At 40.0% G+C, this 26318-nt stretch overlaps 1 protein-coding gene across 1 annotated transcript in view; it reads right to left on the bottom strand.

Annotated features, from left to right (window-relative positions):
• Gpr158 (G protein-coupled receptor 158) overlaps positions 1 to 26318 on the bottom strand; it is a 337214-nt gene that overhangs the window by 104798 nt on the left and 206098 nt on the right. Inside the window, exon 5 of the mRNA XM_050152617.1 lies at positions 15445 to 15513. Coding sequence (XP_050008574.1) covers positions 15445 to 15513 — 69 coding nt within the window. The remainder of the gene's footprint in view (positions 1 to 15444; positions 15514 to 26318) is intronic.

The raw sequence follows: 26318 nt of genomic DNA, 5'->3' as shown, positions 1-26318 counted from the left end.
CTCCCTGTAGCTCTCTATGTAGCAGAGACAGCAGTGCTGGACAGAGCAGACTGGTGGATTCCTGCTGTTCAGTGCACAGCTGCCTTAGATGACCTGGTGAGGTCTGGGCCAGCATAAGACCCTGCTTCTTACTACTTCTGCATTCATTGAAGAACTTCTCCTTTCTCCACTCCACTGTTTCCTGCTGCTCTGTGCACAGAGCAAGGTTCCATACGGTGGCGCGCAATAGAAAGTGATGCAGGAGGAACCGACTAGGTAGAGCCGCAGTCCATGGAGTCTTCCCTAGGAACCTGATGTGACACACGACTTGTCGTTATGCAGGTTAAGAGGGGAGGATGTGGCTGGGAGTGTGAAGCAGGGCCCAGAGACTTGCATCCTTTGGAGTCCTGTGGCTTCATTCAGCACGCAGTGTTTATGCGACAATCTGTGTGTGTGCTTTCCAGGACTACAAGTCTTCCCAATGCTGTAAATCCCTGCAAGCCCTCTATGCAATGTGCACATTGCTGGCACCTTCTACGTGGTCTCCTGAAGAGAACTGGGGTGCAGAGTGAATGGAATGAAAGCAGTGAGAAGGGCCACTTGCCGAAGGCCAGCCCAGTGCCACCCATGGGAGACATCCACAATTTCCCGGGGAAGCCACTGAACGAAACGTCCTTAAATGGCTTCAGATAGCTCCAGTTTCTAGATAGTTTAGTCATATCTACCTTGTTTCATATTAGAAAAAAATTATTTGGAAGAAAATATTTTGCTTCCTTATTTTTCTTCTGATTAATATTTCAGGCAGAAAGCAAGTTTTAGTTCTGTTCCTGTCTTCTAGGCATTTTGTTAGTCGTTAAAGTAGGCAATTTTCATAACTATTACCTTTTTGAAAAAGCATAATCCATGCCAAAGAGAAGAAGCTCCAAGTAAAACAATGGGTTTTCCTCGTTTATCCCACCAGCTTTAGCACCTGTACTTAGTGTGCCTACACTATACCTTAAAATAGCTTCCAAAGGGCTTTGAAATTAGTGCACCCTAAAAGGAATTGAACTGTCACCAGGAAAAAAAAACCTGCAAAGAATTCACCTGAGGTGAATCCCTCTTCAGGAGTTACCTGATAGTCTAGTGGGTTAAATAAGCACTTTCTCTCCTGTCTAAATCATGCCTGTTACATAACTTCTTTCTTTCCAAGCAAGTGGAAGAAAGAAGAGAGCGGAGCTGCGTAAAGGCCACAATTAATGCTGACAGGCAATTTGCCGCAAAACCAGGTCTCTGTTGGCAGTTGCATAATCAGCTCCTCGGCAACTTCTGTTTCCTTCCCAGAAGTAAGGTCCGAGCAGAGTCCGAGACAAAACAGCTATCGTGTTGATTTCCCTCCTCTGGAAGATAACACACAGGCAGAGTAGTGCAAACGAAACTCATGTAGAGAAGGCACACCTGCTTGACCACAGGGTGATGAGAAACTCCTAATTCTGTCGCCCATAAGACAAGACTGTCGCCTGAGGCTTCTCACTGAGCTTGGTTTCTCTATAACCCGCCTACCTGCTTCTCCCTAATAGAGGAGGGATGCCTGGCATTCGAAAGCCGTCGGTCTTCTGGGCCATGGTATATATTCCATCCAAACCCTACCTCCTAGCAGCTAGTTTATGACCTGGATTTTGAACTTTTTACATAACCATAGTGATAGTCTTTTTAATTACCTTTATTTTGTGGCCAATTGTTTAGTTCAACTGAAGAAGCATACAGGAGATTTCTTGAAGTAAAAAGCCATGTCAGTCAGTTTTGTGGCATTCTTTCAGGGAAAGGGCAACTTGCCTTCCCATCAAACCTGCACTATCGCTGCTGGGGCAGTGAAATTAACCTTGCCCTGGGAGGTCAGGCAGTGGGCTCTTCCACATGACATGGATACGAAGGTTGATTGGGACTACAAAATCAGAATACACAGGCACACTCCTGATGGCAGCCGCTGAACAACCCAGCGGGTAGTTATATATTGAGCAAATGAGGGCTGGGTATTTACAGCCAAGCAGGTATAAAATAGCTTTTGGGGGTGGTGTGCAAATTTTCCTAATTTTTAAGTGATGTTGGCACCTAGTAAAATGAACCCCTCATGTGGGAGAGCAAATGTGTTTGAAGTTCAGGTTCATGGTTCAGCAGGGGTTTACTTGTCTTGTAGTCTCACTGCATTGAAATGGGAATTTGGTTGTTGAGCCATCTCTGAGCTGCGTGGTGGTTCTAGTGATAGCCAGAGCATAAGAATGATTGGCATTGTAAGCAGAAAACACTGCCGAAAGATATCTCCACCTTAATCCCAGGAAGCAGGATGTTACACCTTCATCCATACTTAAAAGGGATTAAAAAGAAAGTTGTCAGTAACCAATATGGTGGCACACATTGTGACCCCAGGTATGGAAAGCTGAAGCAGAGGATCTCAGGTTCAAACTGGGCAACACCGCAAGTCAGTTAGTAAGTAAACAGTTACCAAAGGGGTTGACCCAACAAAAGCTGCATGTGCGCATACTCAGTTCTTCTGATGAATGAATTTTCTCCCTTTTCTCTGTTTGAATGGAATATTCTATTTATGTAGAAACAAACCAACGAGAAAATTCAAATCATAGAAAATTCTTGCATGTTTTAGTGGCATTTCATATTTATTATATTTTTAAGCATACAGAAAAAGTTCTATCCCTTGAAAGATTGAAATAAAATAGACACATGAAGAAATGACTACTCCTCCACGCAAACTTTGCAAAGCACTATGTTTTTCAAAAGGGCTCCTGGGCATCTCTTTGGAGTCTCTTGGCAGTACAATCAGGTGTAGACCCACTGAAGGCGAAGGTGAGGTGTGAGGCCAGACACCTGCTCTCATACAGCCTAGAGATGCTGGTGAGGTCAGACACCTGTGCTCACACAGCCTAGAGTTGCTGGTGAGGTCAGACACCTGTGCTCACACATCCTAGAGATGCTGGTGAGGCCAGGCACACCTGTGCTCACACAGCCTAGGGATGCTGGTGAGGCCAGGCACCTATGCTCACACAGCCTAGAGATGCTGGCCAAAGAGGGAGACCAGGACACACTACTTAACTAACCCACCTTGAAAGAAGTGCCCTAAGCAGTGCTCTAATTACATGCATTGTGCACGTATGTAATTATTCAATTTCACATAATATGTTTATCATTCCATTTTACAGGTCTTGAATACATGGGAGTGGCAAGCAGGTGCCACAGTCCATACCCTTAACCTCTAAAGCTCAATTTTGATCAGTAATGACAGAAGATCACTAACTAAAGCTCAATACTGATCAGTAAAGACAGACACTCACTAACTAAAATTTTTTTTTTTTTTTTTTTTTTTGGTTTTTCGAGACAGGGTTTCTCTGTAGCTTTGGTGCCTGTCCTGGAACTAGCTCTTGTAGACCAGGCTGGCCTCGAACTCCCAGAGATCCATCTGCCTCTGCCTCCCGAGTGCTGGGATTAAAGGTGTGCGCCACCACCACCCGGCAACCTATTAGAAAACAGCTGCTTAACATTTTAGTTACACATCTCCAGAAAATACTTAAGTAGAGCTCTGGTTTACTCACATATATTTGGCCATATGATTTTGTCAGAGCCTTTGGCAGACAATTTTGTCACCTTTTGTCCTGCTACAATCTGCATGGCTAACAATTCAAATTCTTTTCTACAAGTACTCAGAGATATATACCCTTATTTATTACTTTACTAACTATATGGTGCCCACCTCCATGTGTACCTATGCACCACATGTGTAACTGGTGCCCACAATGACTAGAAAAGGGCATCAGATCCTCTGGAACTGGAGTTAGAGACAATCATAAGCTTCTGTACGGGTGCTGGGTCCTCTGGAAGAGCAGCCAGGACTCTTAACCACTCTCTCTAGATACTATCTTGAATTATTAATGTATGCCAGACACTGTGTTGCACATGAGGGAATGAAGGTAAGTAAGAAATAATACAGCACATATAAAGGAATTTGGATATAGAATGTGCGACCCAACAAGGAAGATATCCAATAAATGCCAGCTGGCATTGCCATTGCTTAGGTAATGTGAGAGAGGCAGAAGAGAGCATGACGTCACAAAGCCATAGCTGATGCTGTGAAGAACACAAGCGGTACTGCTGTGCTTTCCTTCTAAGCCTGTGGCCGTGCTACCAGGCAATCAGCACACCCCTCTTCATCTTCGCATGGGGAGCTCCATTGTCTAATTTACAGTCCCCATAAGACGTTCTCTAGAACTAAATCATGGGCTCATTCCTCTCAAACAGAAAGGACCGAACATAAAATATACTTCCCTTAAGGAAGCCCAGAGAAGACACCTGAAGATAAATGTTCTACTTCCCTAAAGCCAAGACTGCCAGGGTGGAAATGATGCCATTTGCTCAGTACTTAAATCAGGAGGGTTTTTAGTACTCAGCTTCCAGCTTCTATAGTCAATATCTCATTTAAACCATGTAGGAGAAGCGGATGGGATAATGAGGCCAATGTTACCAACAGAAGCAAAGGGGAAATAATGCTAATACTTTCTGTGTCTCATCAAGAGCCACCAGTGCCTTTTACAGCTGAAAAGGTTTTGTGAAAATTCCGTATGATTCACACAACTTTCATGCTGAGGATTTTGGTCCACACAGCTCAGAATATCTAACTCACTGTTCAGTGTTTTCTTTCTGCATTAATACCCAGAGTAACTGAGTAAATGTTGTGGTGAAAGCTTCTAAATTGCCCATGGGCCTTGTCAGCCTTCTCTGGGTGGGGCTGGAGAAGATTTAGAGGGCAACCAACTTAAACTTATCTCTAGTGCCCCAGTTCTCTGCAACATTTCTGGGAAGGGCTGTTTCCACCTGCTGTCTTCCCATCATCACCCCAGTCACTCCTGTCAATCACACAGGCCATTTGGCTCTGTTTGTATCAGTATCATGTTGTCATCTTACTACTGGAATGCACTGACAATTCTCTTGCTGCATCTTGAGGATGTAACATCAGGGCCTGACCACTCACCCTTGTTGCATACCAGTGTGTTCTTGCAGACACGCACACACACCAGCTCATCTCATTCCCTTTCTCTGGATCCTGTTCATCTAGACTTCATCATCATTAAACCATCTAACTCATTCCAAAGGCTAAATCGATTGAGAGATGGAGGCAAACTATTCATCGTGATACAATAAATTTATGCTCCACTTACCCACCCCTCAGTTTAGGGATATTAATATTAGGGAAAATATCTCCTTTTGGTGTTATAGTTTTCATTTCCCTCTCAGCAGCAACCTCCTTCCTGAATTCTGTGTGTGTTTTCCTCTTCCTTCCTTATCATCTATTTTGTTAGGTCTTCTCCCCATACACACCTCAGTACACACACACAAAAGTCAGGTCATCTCCCCCTACCCTAAAGCACATAAACCTCAGGAAATCATGTCCCCAATCACACCCCAGTACACACCCCAACACACACACACACACACACACACACACACCCCTCAGGAGGTCATCTCACCACACCCCAACATACACATATACACATACACACATACACACATCAGGAAGTCATCTCCCCACATCCCAATACACACACAAACTCTACACACGTGGACTATTGCATTTGCAATATTATGTGACTTCTAGCAAATACTTTAAGGCAAACAAGATAGGATTTATATTATAGCATTAGTTGTAAATGGATCTGTGTGGAAAGGGGTATGTATCATAACACGTAAATGGGAAGATGGAGGAGAGTTAATGAGCCAGAGCCTTTTTTGTGTTAATATTGACTATGATTTTCCAAGTAGACACAAACCAATTTGACATCTTTTTCACAGATCATCTTTGATTTCAGCATATTTGATAAGACATAGTACTGTACCAAAGGCAAATGTACAGTTGTTTAGAGGGAAATCTATATAACCAATTCAACCTTTTCATGTTCTCGTGTTAGAGGCTGCCTATTGATCATACTGGGACCTGTGGAGTGAACAAGACCCTCCAGAAGCAGCAGCAGCACCACCACCTCCACCACCACCTCCACCACCACCTCCACAACCACCACCACCTCCACCACCACCTCCACAACCACCACCACCTCCACCACCACCTCCACCACCACCTCCACAACCACCACCACCTCCACCACTGCCCCCACTGCCACCTCCACCACCACCTCCACAACACCACCACCACCCTCACAACCACCACCGCCTCCACCACCATCGCCACCGCCAGTGCCACTTCTACCACCACCTCTACCATTACAGTTCTCCACATTTTGGAAAGTATGATCATTGGTAGGCAGATACTGGCTACAGAAAGACCAGAGAATCAAAGGATTTGGATTATGATGGTATATAGATATGTCTGCATTTGCATTGATAATATTTGTATTATCAATGTGCTAGTTCAATCTGCTATAATAAAAATGCCAAATGTTGATAGCTGTTAAACTAAAGAATCACAATTTAATAGACAAAAATTGTTTATTTCTCACAGTTCTAAGATCAAGGCTCTGGCAGAATTGTTGTGTGGTGGGTACTTGCTTAATTGTAGCTAGGCCAAAGGGGAAAGAGGGTCACTTCTGGGATGATTTATAAGGGCACAAACCACATTCATGGAAACCCAGTCTCATGGTCCACCAAATCTGTACATCCTAACAGGCTGAAGAGACAGATATGTCCAGACTACAGCAATCCTAATATCTAGAGATGCCACTGAAAGCAACTGTGAAAGTGGATCTCTTAAGGATGGGCCAATCAAGAGATGACACACATATGTCTATCTACAATGCTTTTGCTTTTCTTTTTTACTGCAATGACATTGAAGAAATAACCATTTCTTGGGGGCTCATATTGCTTTTGTCTACAGTTATTTTCTTAATTATTCCCAAACATCTTCAAGTGGTTCATGATGGTTATATTACCTTTTCTATATTAGGTCCACAGAGATGAACCTGAACACCATTGTATAAGCATCTGACTACTCAGAGAATATTTCCTTGAGATGGTTAAAATTCTCTAAAATCAGATAGTAACAGAGGATAGCTAAAAATAAAATCTAATTTAATCAAGCTTTACATTAATTAAAAATAACTTTTTAGACTTCAGTAAGAGAAAATGACTTATACGATTTGGGTCAGCACAGGAAAAATCAAGATACACTTTTGTCAGAGAGAGAGAGAGAGACTGCAAAAGAGTGGGGGAAGGGGACAGGGGGGTAGAGAGAGAACAGGAAAGTGCTCTTGTGTGCACAGCCAGGAGTACAAGTCTTACCCCACAGACTTCAGTACAGCCAGCTGGAAACAGACACTTTGGTTCTTCCCACAGTTGTTTTTACTAAGAGCTAAAATGCCAAGCTAGACCAGAACTGAAGCAGTGTGCAGACCTCGTTTCTTCAACTGAAACCACCTGTCGAATTCTTTCTTAGTATTCCCTGATTTGTCCTCAGGGAGGCCATCTTGGTGTCCGTCAGGGTGTCCTTAGTGGATGCCACACTGTGGCTGTAAATTCTGCCTTACCCTGTCCCTGCTTCTCTCTCTATGTAAGCCAACTCCAGGTCCTCTGTAATTGTGGTGGTTTATCCCCCTTCCCTAGCACAGTTTTTTTTTAAATTAATCTCTTCTTGTCTGTCCCAAAATAATTAATTACTTAACTACATTTAATAAGAAAAATTTGAAAATTTCAGGAGTTTCCTGGGAGACCTGTCAGCTGCGGGCACTCCAGGGGAGGCCCACACCAAGGTCCAATAGCAACAGGGAGGTCAGTGTTGTGGCAAAAGGAAGAAGACTGGGCGGTGATGCTTGAAGCAGAAAAAGTGAGGAGCTGCATTCTGTAAGGCTTTGTATGGTAACTCAGAAAGGAAGACAAGGTCATGTGGGTGGGAGAAACAAGTTCCAGGCTAAGAGAACACCAACGCAAGGGCTCGGGGAGTCATTGCTTAGCCTGCACGAGAACAGAACACGCTAATCAGAATAAAGTAGGGATTTGGCCATGATAGGGTTTGAGCAGCAGTAATCATAACTGGCTTGGGTTTAAACAGATTTCAGTTTCTGTGTTTAGAAGAGATTCTGAGGCCAAGGGTAGAGACAGTAAGACAAGTTAGATGCTTAGTGCAACAACCGAATTCATATTGATGGTCATTGAGACTAATATAATAATGGGGCTTGAAATGGAGCCAGATAATGGTGGCACACACCTTCCCACCATTTGCGATGCAGAAGCAGGCTGGTCTCTGTGAGTCTGAGGCCAGCCTGGTCTACAGAGTGACTTCCAGGACAGTTAGAGTTACACAGAGAAACCTTACCTTGGAAGGAAAGGAAGGAAGGAAGGAAGGAAGGAAGGAAGGAAGGAAGGAAGGAAGGAAGGAAGGAAGGAAGGAAGGGTTCTGGGTGTGCTTTGAAGGAGTTTTAGAAAATAAAAACTACACTTCCCATTCGCTGAGATGGCGCTTACTTTTCATTAACAATGGAAAATGAGAAGGATTGCTGAGGATGCAGGTGACATGAACATTCCTGGTAGTGTGCAAAGTGGTGCCCTCAGTTTTAAATCAGTTTAGCAGTCTGAGAAGTCCATGAGAACTCAGTCTCGTGACCTAGTCAACTCTACAAGGTCTCTACCCCCTAAGCTTGAACAGGCTTGATTTTCATATACCACACTCAGACGTGGGGCTCACTTTGACAGAGTTTCCAGCCTCTCTGTGTTCTTCAGTGTGATCAACTCTGAAGCTTGCCTCTTATGGCCACCTTCTGGTAACTACACAGCAGCTAGATGAAACAACAGAATTCATCGTACTTGGGATTCGCAGAGACTGGGAATAGCAAAAGACTTCAAAGTTCAGTTTCAGTCCCAGAATGACAGCATGGAATATATAACCTACCTACCCTAAGTCACCCAGGAAACCAGCAACAGGAAAGCCTGGGGGGGGGGGCAGAAGCAGAGATCCAGAAGCCTCTGCTCCTGTGTCCATCTCCCTAGGCTTCCCACCCTGTAGGCTCTGCATACTGCCCCTTTTTCATTGCTCCCAGCCACCAAAAGATGTAAGACTTTGCTTATTCCTGAAATCACTAAAATTACATCAGTAATTTTATGTACTGGTATGGGAGGTTCTTTTTCTTTTATTGGTTAATGAATAAAGAAACTGGCTTGGCTTGTAGCATGGGAGAAGGAAGGCAGAATCAGAGAGAAGCCGTGGAGTCACCACCAGAGCTGGTAGGCCACGACCACGTGGTGAGGCACAGATTAATGGAGATGGGTTATGAATAAAGAAACTGCCTTGGCCTATTGATAGGGAAGAATTTAGGTAGGTGGGGAAAATTAAACTGAATGCTGAGAGAAAGGATGCAGACTCAGAGAGAAGCCATGTAACCACCAGAGATGGATGCCAGAACTTTACCCGGTAAACCACAGCCATGTGGTGATACACAGATCAATAGAAATGGCTTAAATGAAAGAAAACCAGCCTACAAACCACAATCCCAGAGAACTTAGACAACAATGAGGACACTAAGAGAGACTTACATAGATCTAACCTACATGGGAAGTAGAAAAAGACAAGATCTCCTGAGTAAATTGGAAGCATGGGGACCTTGGGGGAGGGTTAAAGGGGGGAAGGAAGAGTAAGGAGGGGAGCAGAAAAAAATGTAGAGCTCAATAAAAATCAATAAAAAATATAGTGTCAAGAAAACAAGAAAAAGTAATAAAGCAAAAAAAAATAATGTAAGAGTTAGCCAATAAGAAGCTAGAGTTAATGGGCCAAACAGTGATTTAAATAATATAGTTTCTGTGTGATTATTTCGGGGCTAAGCGGCCAGGAACAAACAAGCAGCCTCCCTCCTCCAACAATGTACTACCTTTTCTCTTCCTCAGCAACTTCAATTTCCTGCATCTGCATTTTGCTCTTCCTCTGTCTGTGGTCCTCCTGGCTTGCTTGCCTGTCCTCATCCGTTTCCCACTATACTTCACCCAGTCCTCACCCTTTGGCCTCTATGGTACTCTCAGTTTAGTGCATTCAGCTTCTTCTCACATTTCTGTAACTGTTTTAAGTGTTCTGATTTATTTTCGTTTCTTTCATTCTACTCTTGCTTTTCAGGAACTATTTTATCTCTATTTGTCCTCTTCTCTTTGGGCTTCTTTATTAGAAGGAACTAATTTTCTGTGTTGTGTTTGAGGCAATGAGAATCAGTTATTAAAACTCTCTCCTTTCTATTTTCTCATATTGTTCTAGCTTGTGATAATTGCTATATTTCACAAAGCCAAAACACTGTTTATAACAGGTAATATAGTCAAATTCATATCTGTCCTATCAAAGATTACACTACTATTGTTTTTCACTAAAAACTAAGGGTTTCAAATTCCTATTGGTCAAAGTTCTGCCACTTTTGCGGTAAAACAATTGAGATTCAGAATTCAGGATGGCTGAACTACATGGTTCGTCCAGAGTAAAGGAAGCTCCAAGTGAGTGGGTGTATGTTATTGACATGGGCATGGTAAAGTCAAGGGCCCAGTGGCCTCAGGCTTAGAGATATGCCAAAGACTTCCTGCTCAGGGGACCGAATATGAATGGACAGTGTGAACAGAAAATGCCCACTAGAACTTTCTCCCCCAAGATGTTTATGGCTTAAAGACAGCTCCCTTGCTGAGAGTGCTCCTACTGAGAGAGATATTAGTTAAGTCCATCTCCCTGATCCAGCTGCATACCAGAAACCCTGCCTCCTTGTTCAGTCATGTGCTATAACCCCAGCTCTCTGTTCAACTCCCTATAATAAACACTGAGTTTCTGGGGTGCTACAGTTTCTCTGGCAGACAGCCCAGTGCACCCAATCCCTGCTTCTGTACATGCCACTTCCTGGGATTGTCTGTGTCTGTCTTTTTCCTCATTCCCTCCCCACCTGAGTCATGTCTGTCCCTGGAGTTGTGGTCCATTCATATTTGTAAGGAATTTTACATTGGGACTCAAACCAAACCTTTTGGATGTTTCCTTTGATCCTGTGTACCTTCTGTTTCCACCAGATGAAGTAGTAGAGGTTTACTGACTGATCAAAAAAGATGCAAAGGTCTCCGTAACCCCTGCACATGTTCCAGTATCTTGCTATTATCATAGTGAAGAGACAGGTACAGAACTGAGAGATGAGTTCTTCTCTTGACTTTATCATTAATTAGCTGGGTAAAGTTGTAGGCATAGGAACATCTTTCATCCTCTCCTCTTTCGTTTGCAAAATAAAGAGTTGAAGCAAATGCTAAATTGTATATGATCTCTCTTCAAGTCCAAGTATTTTACCATTCTTTTATATAAAAGTGGTGAGCTTAAAATATGCATCATATTGACTCATGCATTGGTGTCCCTTATTGATGGGTATATCAAAAACCAGTTAAGGATTAGAAGCTACAATCAACTAAAATGTATGCATTTGTCAAAGCAAAACAAACTTCTAGACTTACATTATCAATGACAAGTTTTATAAATTTAAAATGCCTTTGGTGCAATATAACAAGAAACATACACTTTAGTTTTCTTTTCTTTTCTGAAAGTCTAGTCCATTTATTTTATAGCTACACAGAAAGTATTTATATGATCATGGGTGATAATCCATTTGTTCACAATGTATGGGACTCAAACCATGAAATTCTTTGGAGGATCTGTAAGAAAAGGATTCAAAGCTGCAGTTCACACTACCAATTATAACAATGCTAACTTTAGTCAGATTTCGGTTTGTCCTCGTCTGCACAATGATGATAATGTCTAATTTGGACTTTCCAATGTAAGCATTGTTATGAAATCGTCTGTAGTCCAAGATTGCTTAGAAATGGCAAAAATAACCTTAATTTTTGCAAATCTGGATGACAATATGCAGCACAAAGAGAATATAAAGTTCATTGCATAACACAGGAAAGCAGGGAGCAGCCCAGTCTCCTTCTGTAGAAGAACCCAGCCCTAGAAACAATCTATTTTTTTTCAAGTGTACTTTAAAAAGATGTATTTCCCAGCAAATTCATGAGTAGTTCTGGGATGGTCCACAGCAGGAGCTCAGAAACTAGGAAAGATATTTTAAAGTAGGAGAGGTTTGGGCCATATTTATACCAATTAGACCTTTTGATTATACAGGCTGAATATCTCCAATCCAAAATTGGATTCTCAATTTAGAGCCTTGTAGAATTTTTTTTTCAATTAGGGATGCTTATTTGGTACAGTCAGCGGTTATATTCCAAAATGCTCTAATATCTGAAACACTTCTAGTCCCCTTTTAGATAATAAACTTTCTATTTGTATTTGGTTTATCTTATTATTTTAACATTGAACAGAACAAGCAAAACTCTTATCTAAAAGTTATAAACTTCTTATCATCAAATTCTAAGCAACCCAGGTCATTCTTCACCAGTGACGAGATCATTCTTTGTAAGATTGTTTCATACACGTACATCCAGGCTTGCATATACTCCCATAAAGGACTTCACGATCCATCACCAAAATGGCATTTCCTGATCTATTGTGTAAAGGATTCCCCTGTCTAGGCTTCATCAGTAATGAATTTTAATCTCTTTGTCTCTAGAATCTCATGCTATACTTCTTAGTTTAATCCACTTTAAGTAATTTGATCCTTTCTGTCTTCAGAATGTGAGCACCATCAAAGTTAGCTTCAGATATCACCTTGACACACCTGAAAAGAGCAAACCTTGCTTGAAAATGGCATTAGGGCATATCTTTAGGGGCATTTTCTTGATTTCTAATTGATGTAGGGGGGCCCAGCCCACAATGGGTGGTACCATCCCCAGGCAGGTGGATCTGAGCTGTAGAAGAAAGGTAACAGCATAGGCCAGAAGAAGCAAGCCTGTAAGCAACATTCCTCCATGATCTCTGTCTCAGTTGCTACTTCCAGTTTCCTGTCTACAGTTCCTGCCTTGGCTTCCCTTGATGATAGATTGTAACCTGTATGTCAAACAAACAATTTCTACCCCAACATGGTTTTGGTCAATCTCTCATTGAGAACATAACAGAGAAAACTAGAACAGACACTGACTTAAGGATGAAGACACAGGACAGAAACTTGGATCTCAAGGAGCTGCAAAATGAACTAGGCTGTAAAGGGTGAAAGAGACATCTAAGGATGAGACCATCAGGGTGATCCCCACTGGTGACCCTGGTGGAGTTTCCATGCTCGATTTCCCTTCTTCTGGAAGATTACAGAGAGTGCTGCCTTTTCAGTTTTAACTATCAAGAGTCTCTCTTTCTCTCTATATCTAATGTCATCATGGGTATAAGGACATCAAATGATTTTCAGACATGCATTCTATATTCAATAAAATGATCCCAAATCATTGTGTTCAATATTTAACAGCCAGACATTGTTATTTCAAATGTTCTACTTTTCTGGAACAGCTCTTCTCTGTAACAGGCTTTACAATTATTCTCCCATAGATTACAGGTGATGCTCAGAAATATGATCACTTAAATAAGCATGCAGCTTATTAGTAAAAATGAGCCAAACTTTTGCTCATGCTATAGAATGGCATTTCAAAGATTTTTTTCCTATCTGTGGGCACTAGAAACAAATAATAAAAGGGTCATGATTTTTCCTCCTGCCAGGTAGACTCTTTGCAAGCCATCATAACAGGACAGAGACCAGGAATAGACGGAAGGGGTTGCATTCATTTGAGAACAGAAAGAAGGCCATACAGCTGGGGATCAGAAAGTGGGGAGGAAATAGTTCACAGTGAGACAGAACAGGCAGGCAAACACCACATCATAAGCCAGGGCGAGAGTTTTCACTTTTCTTCTCTGAAGACTGATGAGACACCGGTAGGGCAACAGATTAGAACTGACCTTTCTAAAGGCCAATTAATAACTGGATAGATAGTGGGTTCACACACAGCAGAGGTTGATGCAAAAAAAAAGCCCAATAAATCCAGGTTATTAAGATAATTCTTCATATTAGTCGGGACATTTCAAACCTTTCACTACCTTATTAGGTCATTCATATATGTGCCTGACAGTTCTATGGGAAAATTAAATATTAGGGTGCATGGCATACCACTTAGAGAGGCAGAATGCAAGCAATGAGAAATTTCAATCTGTAAAGACTGTTGGTTCTTTATTGATTGCAATGCATACTACCATGTGAGTTAAAAAAATTTAATGTAGATGATTTCTATGGAGAAATAAAATCCGATTTTCTCAGTTCCTTTGAGATACTATGACAAAATACCTGAGACTGGCTGGTTTATAAAGGAAAAAGGTAGCTGTGCTAGTTAGTGCTGTGTCAAATTTACACAGGCTAGAGTCTCTTGGGAAGAAGGAACCTCAATTGAATAAACGCCCTCACTGACTGACTTGTAGGCAAGGCTCTCAGGCATTTTCTTGATTTCTTTGAGACTGTCCAGCTCACTGTGGGTTGTGCCACCCCTGGACAGGTGGTCCTGGATGGTATAATGAAGAAGACTGAGCAACCATTAAGAACAATCCAGTAAGCAGCATTTTTCCATGGCGTCTGCATCAGTTCTTGCCTCTAGGTTCCTGCCTTGAGTTCCCGCCTTGACTCCTTCCACGATGGAGTGTGGTGTAAAAGTATAAATGGATTACATCCTTTCCTTCACAAGTTGTTTTTGATATTTTTTTTTTAAATCACAGCAATAGGAACCCCAGTTGTAGAAGACAGAAAGACAGAAGGAGCAGAATTTCCTCTATTTAGCTCTTCAGCCCAACAAGAGAAACAAGAAGAAAACACGATGTGGGGCCAAGCCTGTCTTTTCCTCAGACACCATCTCGGCCTTAGATCTTAGGAGCCCTTTTGATACCATGTTTTCTAGATTTGATTGTGCATCTTCCCTAAGTGTCCCCATGCCATGTTGCTGCCACTCCAAGTCTTTGTCATACTGCATTACAGGGATCTGTACTGACTCATTTCTTCCTATAAATTGTAAGCCTCTTGAGAGAAGAAATTAAGAGTATTTCCAGAAATTACCTCACATGATAACTTCAGAACACCAACTGTAGAATCATATTAGTAATTGGTGTTTATCATTAAAAACTAAGTATTACAACAATAAAATATAAGAGCAATATCACATATACATTTACTTCATTAAAATTTACTTTTCTTTATGTTTCTCTTTGCATGGGGAAATTTCTAGCATTACGTTGTTGGTGGTATGTTTGTAGTTCTGATTTATATAAGGGAGAAGGAAGAATGAAAGTAATACTTTTGTATATGTTAAACATATGCACTAAATATGACCTTCATGTGCTATCTTACCTAAATATTTGACCCTTTTCACAAAACTAGGAAGAAAAATACCACTAGTTTACAAGAACCCCCCACAAGATCTAGAAATGATACATAAATATCTAAGGAAAACCAAACTGTAGGAGTCAGATTTAAATATCTATCAACTCCTTAGTAATATGTATATATACAATATGGAAAATCAAAATAAAACAGATGACTGCTTTTAAAATAGCAGGACGTCACTTACCGGAAAGTACAGGAGCAGAGACCCAAAGAGTATTGTTTCCAACAGGATGAGGCCGGATGCTCTGATGCTCTAGAAGACAAATTGAGAATGCCATTGTTAACTTCATTTCCAGGCACAGAGGATTTATGCTACTGTAAAAATGCTTCATCCCTAAGAACAGCATTCTTCTGGGGAAAATTAAGTATATAAATAAAATCTAGCTAACGTTCAGGTGGCTAAACAGCTGCCACATGAGGAAGCCTGGGTATGAAGTGAGGTCAGGCCTAACAATTTCATCACTGACTTCTGAGAAGCCAACATCACTATCTTGAAGATTTCTATAATCTGAGAAATTGTAACCAACACAGATCATTTTTCTGCTTCTGAATCAGAAGCCACCAGTGACCTAAAGTGTTTCATGGACACCTGCTGGATCATTGTGGAGGGTCAAAACAAAGTTTGGTATGTGAGCTGTATAGGGGCTTGGAATCTCAATGATACAATATAATCCCCACAATACAGCTTCATTGTGTAAATGATACGAATCACACTAAATATAAAAGTTTCCTCACCTTAAAAGTTATTAATATTTAGTTTCAAAGCATCAATGTAGCTAACAATCTTATGATACTTTTATAATTTGCAAAATATAAAATTCCTATAACAAAACAGAGTTGAGGCAAGAAAAAAATCTTAGCTTATAATAATAAGTTTGACTTCAATGAGCTAAAGTGTCAAGATAGGGTATGTCTTACCAAATCACAAAATTAGTCACTCTGGAATGCCCCAATTTTCATTAAATGCTATATAAAATGCATATAGATGCCATGCTTTACAGGAAAGTTAAATGAAGTAAGAAAATTAATTCTGCGACAAGTAAAGGAGAATCCAGACTATGACCGTGCGTTATATATGTTTTGAAAATGATGTGATAACTGGATAGTCAGAAAAATAATTTTTTTTTTTTTGGTTTTTCGAGACAGGGTTTCTCTGCAGCTTTGGAGTCTGTCCTGGAACTAGCTCTTGTAGACCAGGCTGGTCTCAAACTCACAGAGATCCGCCTGCCTCTGCCTCCCGAGTGCTGGGATTAAAGGCGTGCGCCACCACCGCCCGGCGAAAAATAATTTTTTCATTCCTCTTTCAAAACCTTGCTGGGTATTAAACACACAGAGCTGCTTTACGTAATCCTTCAAAGGAACTCATGGCTAAGAGTTTGAGAACAGTGGATGGTGTCAATCACTTGAGTAGCTTCTTTTCCCCCATTCCCTGTGGTCTAAGGATGGAGCCCAAGGCATATGCATACCAGGCAAGCAATTGTACCTCTACAATATATCTCCTGTCTCTAAGTGCTTTTTGATATGAGCCATTGTTTTACCTAGTAGATATTTCAGTTTCGTGAAAAGACAATTTCTATCAGCAGTATTTGAGTTGAGGCTAGTAGAATTTCTAATACGGAAAATTGCATTTGGCAAAGCATAAACTACTTATGGATATTTTTATAACTTATGTTCTAATTTATTAAAATGACACGAAGACTCAGACTACAAACCATTATGTGAAACTTCTTGTAAAAGAAACTGCCTTGTAGACTGACAGAAGAGCTCGAGAGTGTAGCAGGAAAGTTTTGCAGTTAATTCTGTACCACTGTGGATTCTGAAATAGTTCCTTAAGCAGGCAATGAAACAAGCTACTTCAATGGTCTTTCCCAATAGAGTATGTTAACACCTTGTGGTAATTTGAATGTAATTGGCCCCCATAAGCTGGAAGGGTATGGCACTACCAGGAGGTGCGTCCTTGTTGGAGGAAGTGTGGCCACTGGGGGTGGGCTTTGAAGCTTCCTATGCTGAAGATACTGTCCAGTGTCATAATGTATTTTCTGTTGCCTTCTGATCAAGATGTAAGCAGCACCATGCCTGCACAAATGTTGCCATGCTCCCTTCCATGATGATAATGGACGGACCCTCTGAACTGTAAGTTGCCACCTCGATTAAATGTTTTCCTTATAAGAGCTGCATGGTCATGGTATCTCTTTACATCAACAGAAACCGTAAGACATACCTTATTAAACCCAGTAAGTTATTAAACATGAAGTAGTTAAAATACGTAGCATTGGACTTGGTACATCATTGTTTATCCAGTTTTAAGTCATAAAGCAGCACCTAGTCGATGAATTTGAAAACTATGAATATATATTGATAGCAACAAAAGGTGTTTTATGTTTGGAACCAAAAATGACTACAGAAGACACTGAAGAGATGGATGGCTTGGTGCTTAGGAACACATACTGTTCTTACATGGACCTGAGTTTGGTTCCCAATGACCATGCCAAGCGACTCACAGCCATCTGTAATTCCAGCTCCAGGGAATACGTCACAGTCTTGTGGACTCTGCAAGCATCTTCACTCATTTGCCTCGACAAACACATAAATTTAAAGCAATACATAACTATAATAAAAAGTAAAAATCCAGAATTACCCCAGAAGAGTAAAGAGCCTAGATATAGAAGACCCAGAAGTCCTTTGGCATGTGATGATGCTTTGGGGTGGTGGTATCTTCCTTCTGCAATGTCTTTTGATCCTTTTGGGAGCAGTAGACTATGTGTCTGTGTTTCAGCCATTGCTAGAATACAACAGTAGCAATCATATGTGTTCAAGTGTATTCTCACAGCTACCTGTACAATAGAGATATATGTACTTCTTGCTTAGTCCCCATCCTTGCTCAACAGGGAAGCTCAGAATTTCAGCTTCTAAATTGGAACTCTGACAACTATCTTCAAATGTGAGGTATATTTTAAATGTACACTTTTTTTTTCTTTTGAAATGTCCTGTGGTGATTTTGGCTTCAAAGTCTAACAGAATGAGCCAAACACAATGAATGGTTCTTCATGGCAAAGAAGAATTGCATGTAACCTAAAATAGTCCATCACCTTTCCCACTGCTGTGGTGGTACTAGATATTTTAACTTGGACAAAAATTTTTGCTTTCTAATTGGCACCAAAGATTCAAATACAATTACTATGAGTGATCCCCTGACTAGCTATAAAAGATGGGAAGAGAGAAGAAGTGCTCAGTGATGGGAGAGGAGGAACTCAGAAATGAAGACAGATAAAGGAGAGAATGAGCAAATTCACAGAGGTGGAGATAAAATTCACCTCCTAAACAGCTTTACTTTAGATAGAAATAGCAAAATAGAGCTAATTTTAACTAGAGTTGTGAACTGGAAAATTCAGTGGAGGGGAGTGCTTTCTCAAAATATACCCAGCAAATATGGTATAATGCTGTTTCTATAAAGCACCCATCCAGCCTATGTGTGTATCTCTATAAACAAAGTTCCAGATTTGTAGGTGTGTACAGTCAGTTGCTCACAGGTTGTACATAGCCCAGGATAGCTGTGTATACAGCCCATCACATTGTATATAGCAAAGCCATATCAAAATGGTAGAAGCCCGGGGCACTCACAGTCCAGAGGATTCATCCTAACATGATAGCAATGGTCTCTTCTAAAGAAGAGATTGTATTTGGGCATAAGAGAACTAACTTAGCAATATCTTTTTTCACTGAAGGACATGTAATCAGATATTGCTGAATTATAAGGTTTTTAGTAATTAACTGAAGAAAATCTAAAACCTATTAACTTGGTCATTATAAAATTCTATGATTCTGAGTTACGATATGCAAAAGTCTAAAGAAAAACCTTTCTTCTAAGAGAGAAGATATTCATCTTCTTCCATTTTTACCATGTATTCCCACCCCTGTTCCCAAACCCTCACAGATATGACAAATTATATGAGCAAATCAAACCTGTAGATCAAATAAGGGGCTAATAATATTCTACTATATCCAATTGTCTCAAAACCAGCTCCTAGCTCTCATCACCCTAGTTCACCAAGTGCAGAGGCACATGACTCAATACACCATTGCAGCCTCTAGAGAATTGCCCCCATGCAACAGCCCCAAGGAAGCCCAAGCCATTATAGTAACAAGAGGACAAGAATGCTAAAGGCAAAGTTTTTTAAATGACTTGTTATTATTTCCCTGACTCTACATGACTAGCTCTACCTCATTTTTATATGTTAAACTGTTTTAGCCTCTAGGGAAATAACACACTTCTTGCTAACACCATGTAGCTATTTTTGATCAGTGCCAATGTCTTCAACCTTGCAATATTTAAACTTTCCTTGTATTACAAAAGAAATCACTGAAAAGGAAAAGGGAACATTTTAAATAGCTCAATTTCAGAATCTATGTGCAAACTCTGAGATAGCAATAAGATTTTATTTTTAAAGGGATGAATCAGCATAGGATTTGGTGAGAAACCAAGAGTCTACAAATCTCTCATTTACAGAATGACTTAGTTGCACTGGTAGAAGAGATTCGTGGGGTTGACCTTTTCTTTTAACTCTTCTATTTCCATAGAAAAATCCACAAAGGAGAGACTTCCTCTTGACATAAGCACTTGACATAATGATACAACACAGGTTGGAAATAAGATGTGAAAAGTAATACTAAGGACATGTTACACACTGGCAATTTGAAGGGGGCTATTGTTTAATAATTTTAAAAATTATATGTGGATGAGAATAGACCATCCTGCTTAAAAGGCTTCAATGAAATTCAATTATAGCGAGAATCTGCAATGAAATAGTGAAAACCCAGCCAATGTAGACTTATTTGGCTTAATTTTTGTTTGTTTTTGTTTTTCAAGACAGGGCTTCTCTGTAGTTTTGGAGTAGGTCCTGGAACTAGCTCTTGTAAACCAGGCTGGCCTCGAACTCACAGAGATTTGCCTGTCTCTGCCTCCTGAGTGCTGGGATTAAAGGTGTGCGCCACCACTACCCGGCTCTAATGTAGAGTTATTTGTAAAGGAAGAATTAGGTGTTCCAAATCAGGTTTTCCTTTTCAGAAAAAAAAAATCAAGAATAAAAACGATAAGAACAGAATGAGGGCAAAAATAGATACTCCCATGATGTGGGAGTGTCATATATCAATCTGTTGATTTCATTGGTTAAGCAATAAAGAAACTCCTTGGCCCTGATAGGTTAAAACATAGGTGGGAGGAGTAAACAGAATAGGATGGTGGGAGGAAGAGGAAGTGAGCTCAGACTCTGCTCTGCTCCCGGAGAGATTCTGCTCTGCTCTCTGGAGCAGAGACTTCAGGCTCTGCTCTCCCAGGCAACTCCAACCCAGGATGGACGTAGGCTAGAATCTTCCTGGTAAGCGCACCTTGGGGTGCTTACACACATTATTAGAAATGGGCTAAATTAATATGTGAGAATTAGCCTAGAAGAGGCTAGATAGAAATGGGCCAAGCAGTGTTTAAAAGAATGCAATTTGTGTGTTGTTATTTCGGACATAAGCTAGCCAGGCGGCTGGGGTGCTGGGGACGCAGCCCTGACGCTCCTATTTCAACACTCCCAAAGTAAAATATGAATAGATGAGAGAATTTTAGCATTGTGCATGATGATCTCTGGCTGATTTACAAAGGCAATATTGGCTGTTTATTAGAACATGACATTGGGCCAGAAGTTTAACTTCTGAATTTTGGTCTTTGTTTTGTTTTGTTTATTTGTGGGGGTTGGGGGGCTCAAGACAGGGTTTGTCTGTGGCTTTGGAGCTCTCCTGAAACTTGCTCTGAACTAGCCTTGAACTCACAGAGATCCACCTGTCTTTGCCTCCAGAGTGCTAGGATTAAAGGCATGCACCACCACTACCTGGCCTTGGTCTGTTTTTCATATGACATGAACTTCTGGTTCAATTTAAACTAACTTCTGAAAATATTAACTTGTCTGAAATAAAGTACACAGCAAAATACACATAGTTTAATAAATTTTAAAACAGAATAGAACACTAAAAAAGGGTAAAAAAAATCATTTTTATACTCATGTGAACTTAGAAATAATGGGTCCTGCATTATTAATCATGATTCACCACAAAATCCTGAGCAGAAACTTTTAACAGGCATTATTATTTTTGCAGAATTAAGTAATGAGATTTTTGACAATTCACTTTGCTTTGTTTCAAATCAAGTCATCTGTTGGAGGCAGATGCAGAGATCCACAGCTAAGCACTGGGCTAAACTCCTGGAGTCCAGTCATAGAGAGCGAGGAGTGACATTATGAGAAAATGGGTCAAGACCATGTGGGGATACTCACAGAAACAGCTGTCTCGAGTTAGTGGGAGCTTACTGACCATGGACTGACAGTTCTAGAAACAGCATAAGATCAAACTAGGCCCTCTGAATGAGGGTGACAGTTGTGTGGCATGGGTAGTTGGGGGGACAGCTAGCAGTGGAACCAGTATTTATTTCAAGTGCATGAACTGGCTCTTTAGAGCCCATTCCCTAAGGAAAGATACCTTGATCAGCTTAGATATAGGGGGAGGACATTGGTCCTGCTTCAAGTGATATGACAGATTTTGTTGACTCCCCATGGGTGGCCTCACCCTCTCCAAGGGGTGGATGGGAGGTTGGATGAGGAGAATGTGGTGGGAGTGGGAGAACAGGGGAGAGGGAACTATGATTGTTATGTAAAATAAGATTGTTTATAAAATAAAAATTAAAAATATCAAGTCAAGTCAACACTTCAAAAGGTCCAACAAGCACACCTGATGCTGTTGAGATGCAGAAGAACCCACATGCAGAAAAGCAAACATTCTGGCTAATCTTCAAGTCCTTACACCTCCATGCTGCTGTCAAAGCAACGCCTCTCTGATAAGGTGACCTTCTGATGACTGTCCCTCTGTCTTGCTAAGATGCTGCCCAAATGAGTTCCTCAACTAGGAACTCATTTGATGATACAGATGTCCTATCTGTACTCATTGGCCTAAGCCTTTAGCTACTTCTCTGGGATTTCTTTGTAGTCTTCATTTCCCCCTTCCCTCCTTTTTTAAACTAAAAAAGTAACACGTGTTTCATATAATTGAGATACACTCTGAGTACTCAGAAAACCTACAGAACTGAATGGTAAACACTGAACTATTAAGGAGCCCATATTTCTTCAGATAGCTTCTTGTACATCCTTATGGAAGATGACACTAAACGCATTCTGTATTCAATTTTATGTTTCATTAAAAGCCACTGAGATTAATGGTTATATATTTTGAATAAGAACTGGATCAACAAATTCTTCCTTTTGAAAAGTATTCTAACAATAACTGATGTTGGTTAACTGTATGTGTGTTGGCTTAAGATCTTTAAAAAATAGGTTCTAATAAGCCCTCAGTTTCTTCCACAGGTCCAAATGATTAGGGTACTATGCATAAGCTTTATCAGATTGATTACACACAAAAGTCTTACTCCTGCATGAAGTACAAAACATTAAAAAACTAAATTCACTTATAGAGTTTCACTATAGTATGGTTTTTCTCATGGTTTTGAAGAATACAAACATTAAATTCATAGAGTTTTTCTGCAAGATGGTTTATTTTATGTATTTGCAGTTGATTGTGACAAAGGATTTACCACAGATTCCATTCACCATTATCTTTCCAGTCTGTGCCCCTTTATGCATTTGAAGATGAATAAAGATGTGAAAAGTCTTCCTTACACTGATATACATTCAAAAAAAGAAAACTATTCTAAATCTAAAGAATAGAATTAAAATATTAAAGATTAATAAATCCTAAAAAACTGATATTAAAACACTAACTGATTTTGAAAAATAGCTACTAAAATGAACTCTGGTATCATTCATGTTCTAATTAGGGTTTTTTTTTTCTATTGCTGTGAAAAGATACCATGACCAATGGCAATTCTTACAAAGAAAATTGTAATTGAGGTGGTGGCTTGAAGTTTCAGAGACTCCAGTCCATTATTATCATGACAGGGAGCATGGCAATGTGCAGGCAGATATGATTCTGACTACATCTTGACCAGAAGGCAGGAGGAAGTCAACAGACTCATTGGGCATGGCTTGAGCATATACAAAACCTCAAACCCTGCTTCCACAGTGACACACTCCCTCCAATAAGGCCACACCTATTCCAACAATGCCATACCTCCTAATAGTGTCACTCCCTTTGGGTGCCATTTTCTTTCAAACCACCACAATTCAGTTTGATATTTATCTTTTAGAAACATAAATGTATTTTATAGTAGAAATTTTACAAATTATTGCTTATTTTCACTTGATCACTAAGTAGCAAAAGATCAAAGTAATAATTAAACATTGGTTTTTGTTTAATCTAGACTAGGACCATACCACTCTGAACATGCAAACCTCATTTGATTTCTATTTATCCCCAAAGTGTTTTGTTTTTGAATTAGGTTTGTTCAAACTACAATCTTCCAGACATTGTTTTCAAATGCTAATGTCCACACACCATTAGCTGTTGGCTGGACAGCAGTCATCCTCAGCAGGAAATAAGTCTGAGCCTTGGGGTAGAACTCAGAACTGCTAAGTTTGTCTCACATACAAAAGTGTACGCAGTGACTGGAACAGTAGAATGGGGATATGTTTCTAATTTTATACATGTAGCACACTTGTTTATTCTGATGAGACATTTACAAATAAAGTCATAGAAATATGATGAGCATTTCAAAATAAGAAAACCAAGAAATATTTTAATGAGATGTAAAAGATGCTCTTTACCTGCCAGAATAAAAGCAGTCATTGTAATTTTGCAGCCAATTGGTACGCTGCAAAAGTGTGTGATGAAGGGCATGGGGAGTGCAATGTACTTCAGACGCAAAAGATGAAGACAGGAATCCAAACTCAGTCTCTACAACAGTTTTCAGTTTCTAGATGGTGTGGAGCAAGCTGGAGCCTGACTTGCCTGGTACCTCTGAGCATTAAGAACCAGATAAGTATTATAGAGTTTGTTTGTCCAGGTTTAATACAAATGTGTATTGTATGTTGAACATTTCCCCCCTGTCCCCCACGCCCTTTACTCACCCTCCCCTCCTATTAGACCCCTTTGTCCCTCTAGATTGGTTTGAACATAAAAATTTGAAGGTGTTTGCCAAAAGACAAAATAAAAGGTAGGATAGAATAATAATTAGCTAAATGACTAATTAACTAATTAGGTCCATCTTGTTTACGTTTCTCTTGTTAAGTCTAATTTCTTCTTCTGTTAAAGTTTTCTGTTTCCATCTTTGTGCATACTAGCAAACTCAATGCTTGTGATTGAGTAATTATCTTGTTATTTTAAGATTTTTATATCTTACATCATGAATGTGACTCAGGAAAGATTTCAAATAATTAATTCATAAGTTTTAAGTAGATAATAAGTGCTAACCCTTACATACAAGATTCAAAAAGGTCATACTAACTGATGGATGTTTTAATTGGTTTCTTTCTTCTCTGTGATAGATCATTTGCCCTAAGATATACTGTTTTATGCATTAGGATCAGACTATCAACTCAAAAATACACAAGTGAAATAAATGAATATATATAGAAATTTGATGATAGAGAGGTTTGACAGTAGAGAATTGTTAAATGAATGTTAAGAAAGAAACAAACAAACAAAAAAGCTGGGTATGGTGACTGGCACATGACTTTAATCCCAGCACTTGGGAGGCAGAGGCAGGTACAGAGAAACCCTCTCTCAAATGAGAGAGAGAGAGAGAGAGAGAGAGAGAGAGAGAGAGAGAGAGAGCCTCCAAAAAAGTTTTCCAATGTAATAGATTTTTAAAAGCTATTGTGTTTTAACATCCATGAATTAAATGGGTTTTCTAGAAGTTAGCAACTATTTAAAGTTTGACAAACTAATTACTTAAACTCTATATCTGCATCCATAACTGCTTTCTGAATCTCTAATTTATATTCTCATTCCCCTCCCTGGAGGCACCTCATATTGAAGACGCCAGAAACTAAATTTTCTAACCAAGCTTCTATTGAGGTTCTCTCTCCTGATTAAGGACTATCAGCTATTTAAAAATACTGTATTCAAGCTATATCTCAAACATGCACTTACATACTGTAAATGAAAAAATGTGCTTATTAATTAAATCCATTTATACATTTAATATTTCTTCAGAACTTCCCTAATTTTTATGGCCCACTGTTTTCTAGCCAACTAGACAAATGATAACACTGAGTAGCTATATGCAAATTGCCTCATAATTAGGAAAAGAAACTTTCAATATATATAATTATATATTAAATATATAGATGACTCTATTATGGTCTGGTGAGTAAGTCAAATAGCCAAAGTGGTCAAATGAATAAGAGGAGTAGGAGGAGGAGGTAGAAGAAGGAAGGTGGGTATGTTATCCTTAATGTTCCACATGCATGACATAGGGTGTACACACACACACACACACACATAAAAAAAAAAAAAGAAAACAGTAGCTACACAGAAAACGAAGAAAACCCTCTTAGTGTGAGCAAAGGCTGACTATCAGTTTAGAAATCAACTATTTGTATCTGATCCGACATAATATTACTTCTTGACTTTACAAACTAAACATGGGTGAATGAGCTGGAGGGGTGAAGATGGAGCCAGACCCAGCAGCAGAACCCAAGCCACAGTCCTGCCTCTCTTGCACGTGCTACTCACTGAGGTTGCTGTGTTCTTTCTCAACTCTACCACAGACGACAGACAACTCCTTCAAATCACCTTTTCTGTCATTTCAACAAGGTCTGTCCTCTACAAGAGGAACATCTTATCAGAGACGTTCTATTACTCCTGATACCCAGTTTTCAATTTCTGCCCTACCTTAATCTTCCCTATCTGTTGTAAAGTAAACAGATAAAATACATCATATTCTGCAACTAACAGTGTTAGTGGTGGTAATAAGTTAGTGGCTGCCCTTCCAGGTAGAACTTGGAAGAGAAACTAGACAATACTTAAAGTACACAGTAAAGATCTTTGATTTTACCTTAATCAATTTTCTTCTTCCTATCCTCCTTTCCTTCCTCTCTTCCTTCCTCCCTCCCTCCCTCCCTCCCCCCC

The sequence above is a fragment of the Alexandromys fortis genome, unplaced genomic scaffold (assembly GCF_014885135.2).
Source record: "Alexandromys fortis isolate MF-2015 unplaced genomic scaffold, M_Fortis_MF-2015_v1.1 scaffold_54, whole genome shotgun sequence".
NCBI classification, from domain to species: Eukaryota; Metazoa; Chordata; class Mammalia; order Rodentia; family Cricetidae; genus Alexandromys; species Alexandromys fortis.
The sequence above is the reverse complement of the archived record's forward strand: the minus strand, read 5'-3'. Positions and strand labels throughout refer to the sequence as shown.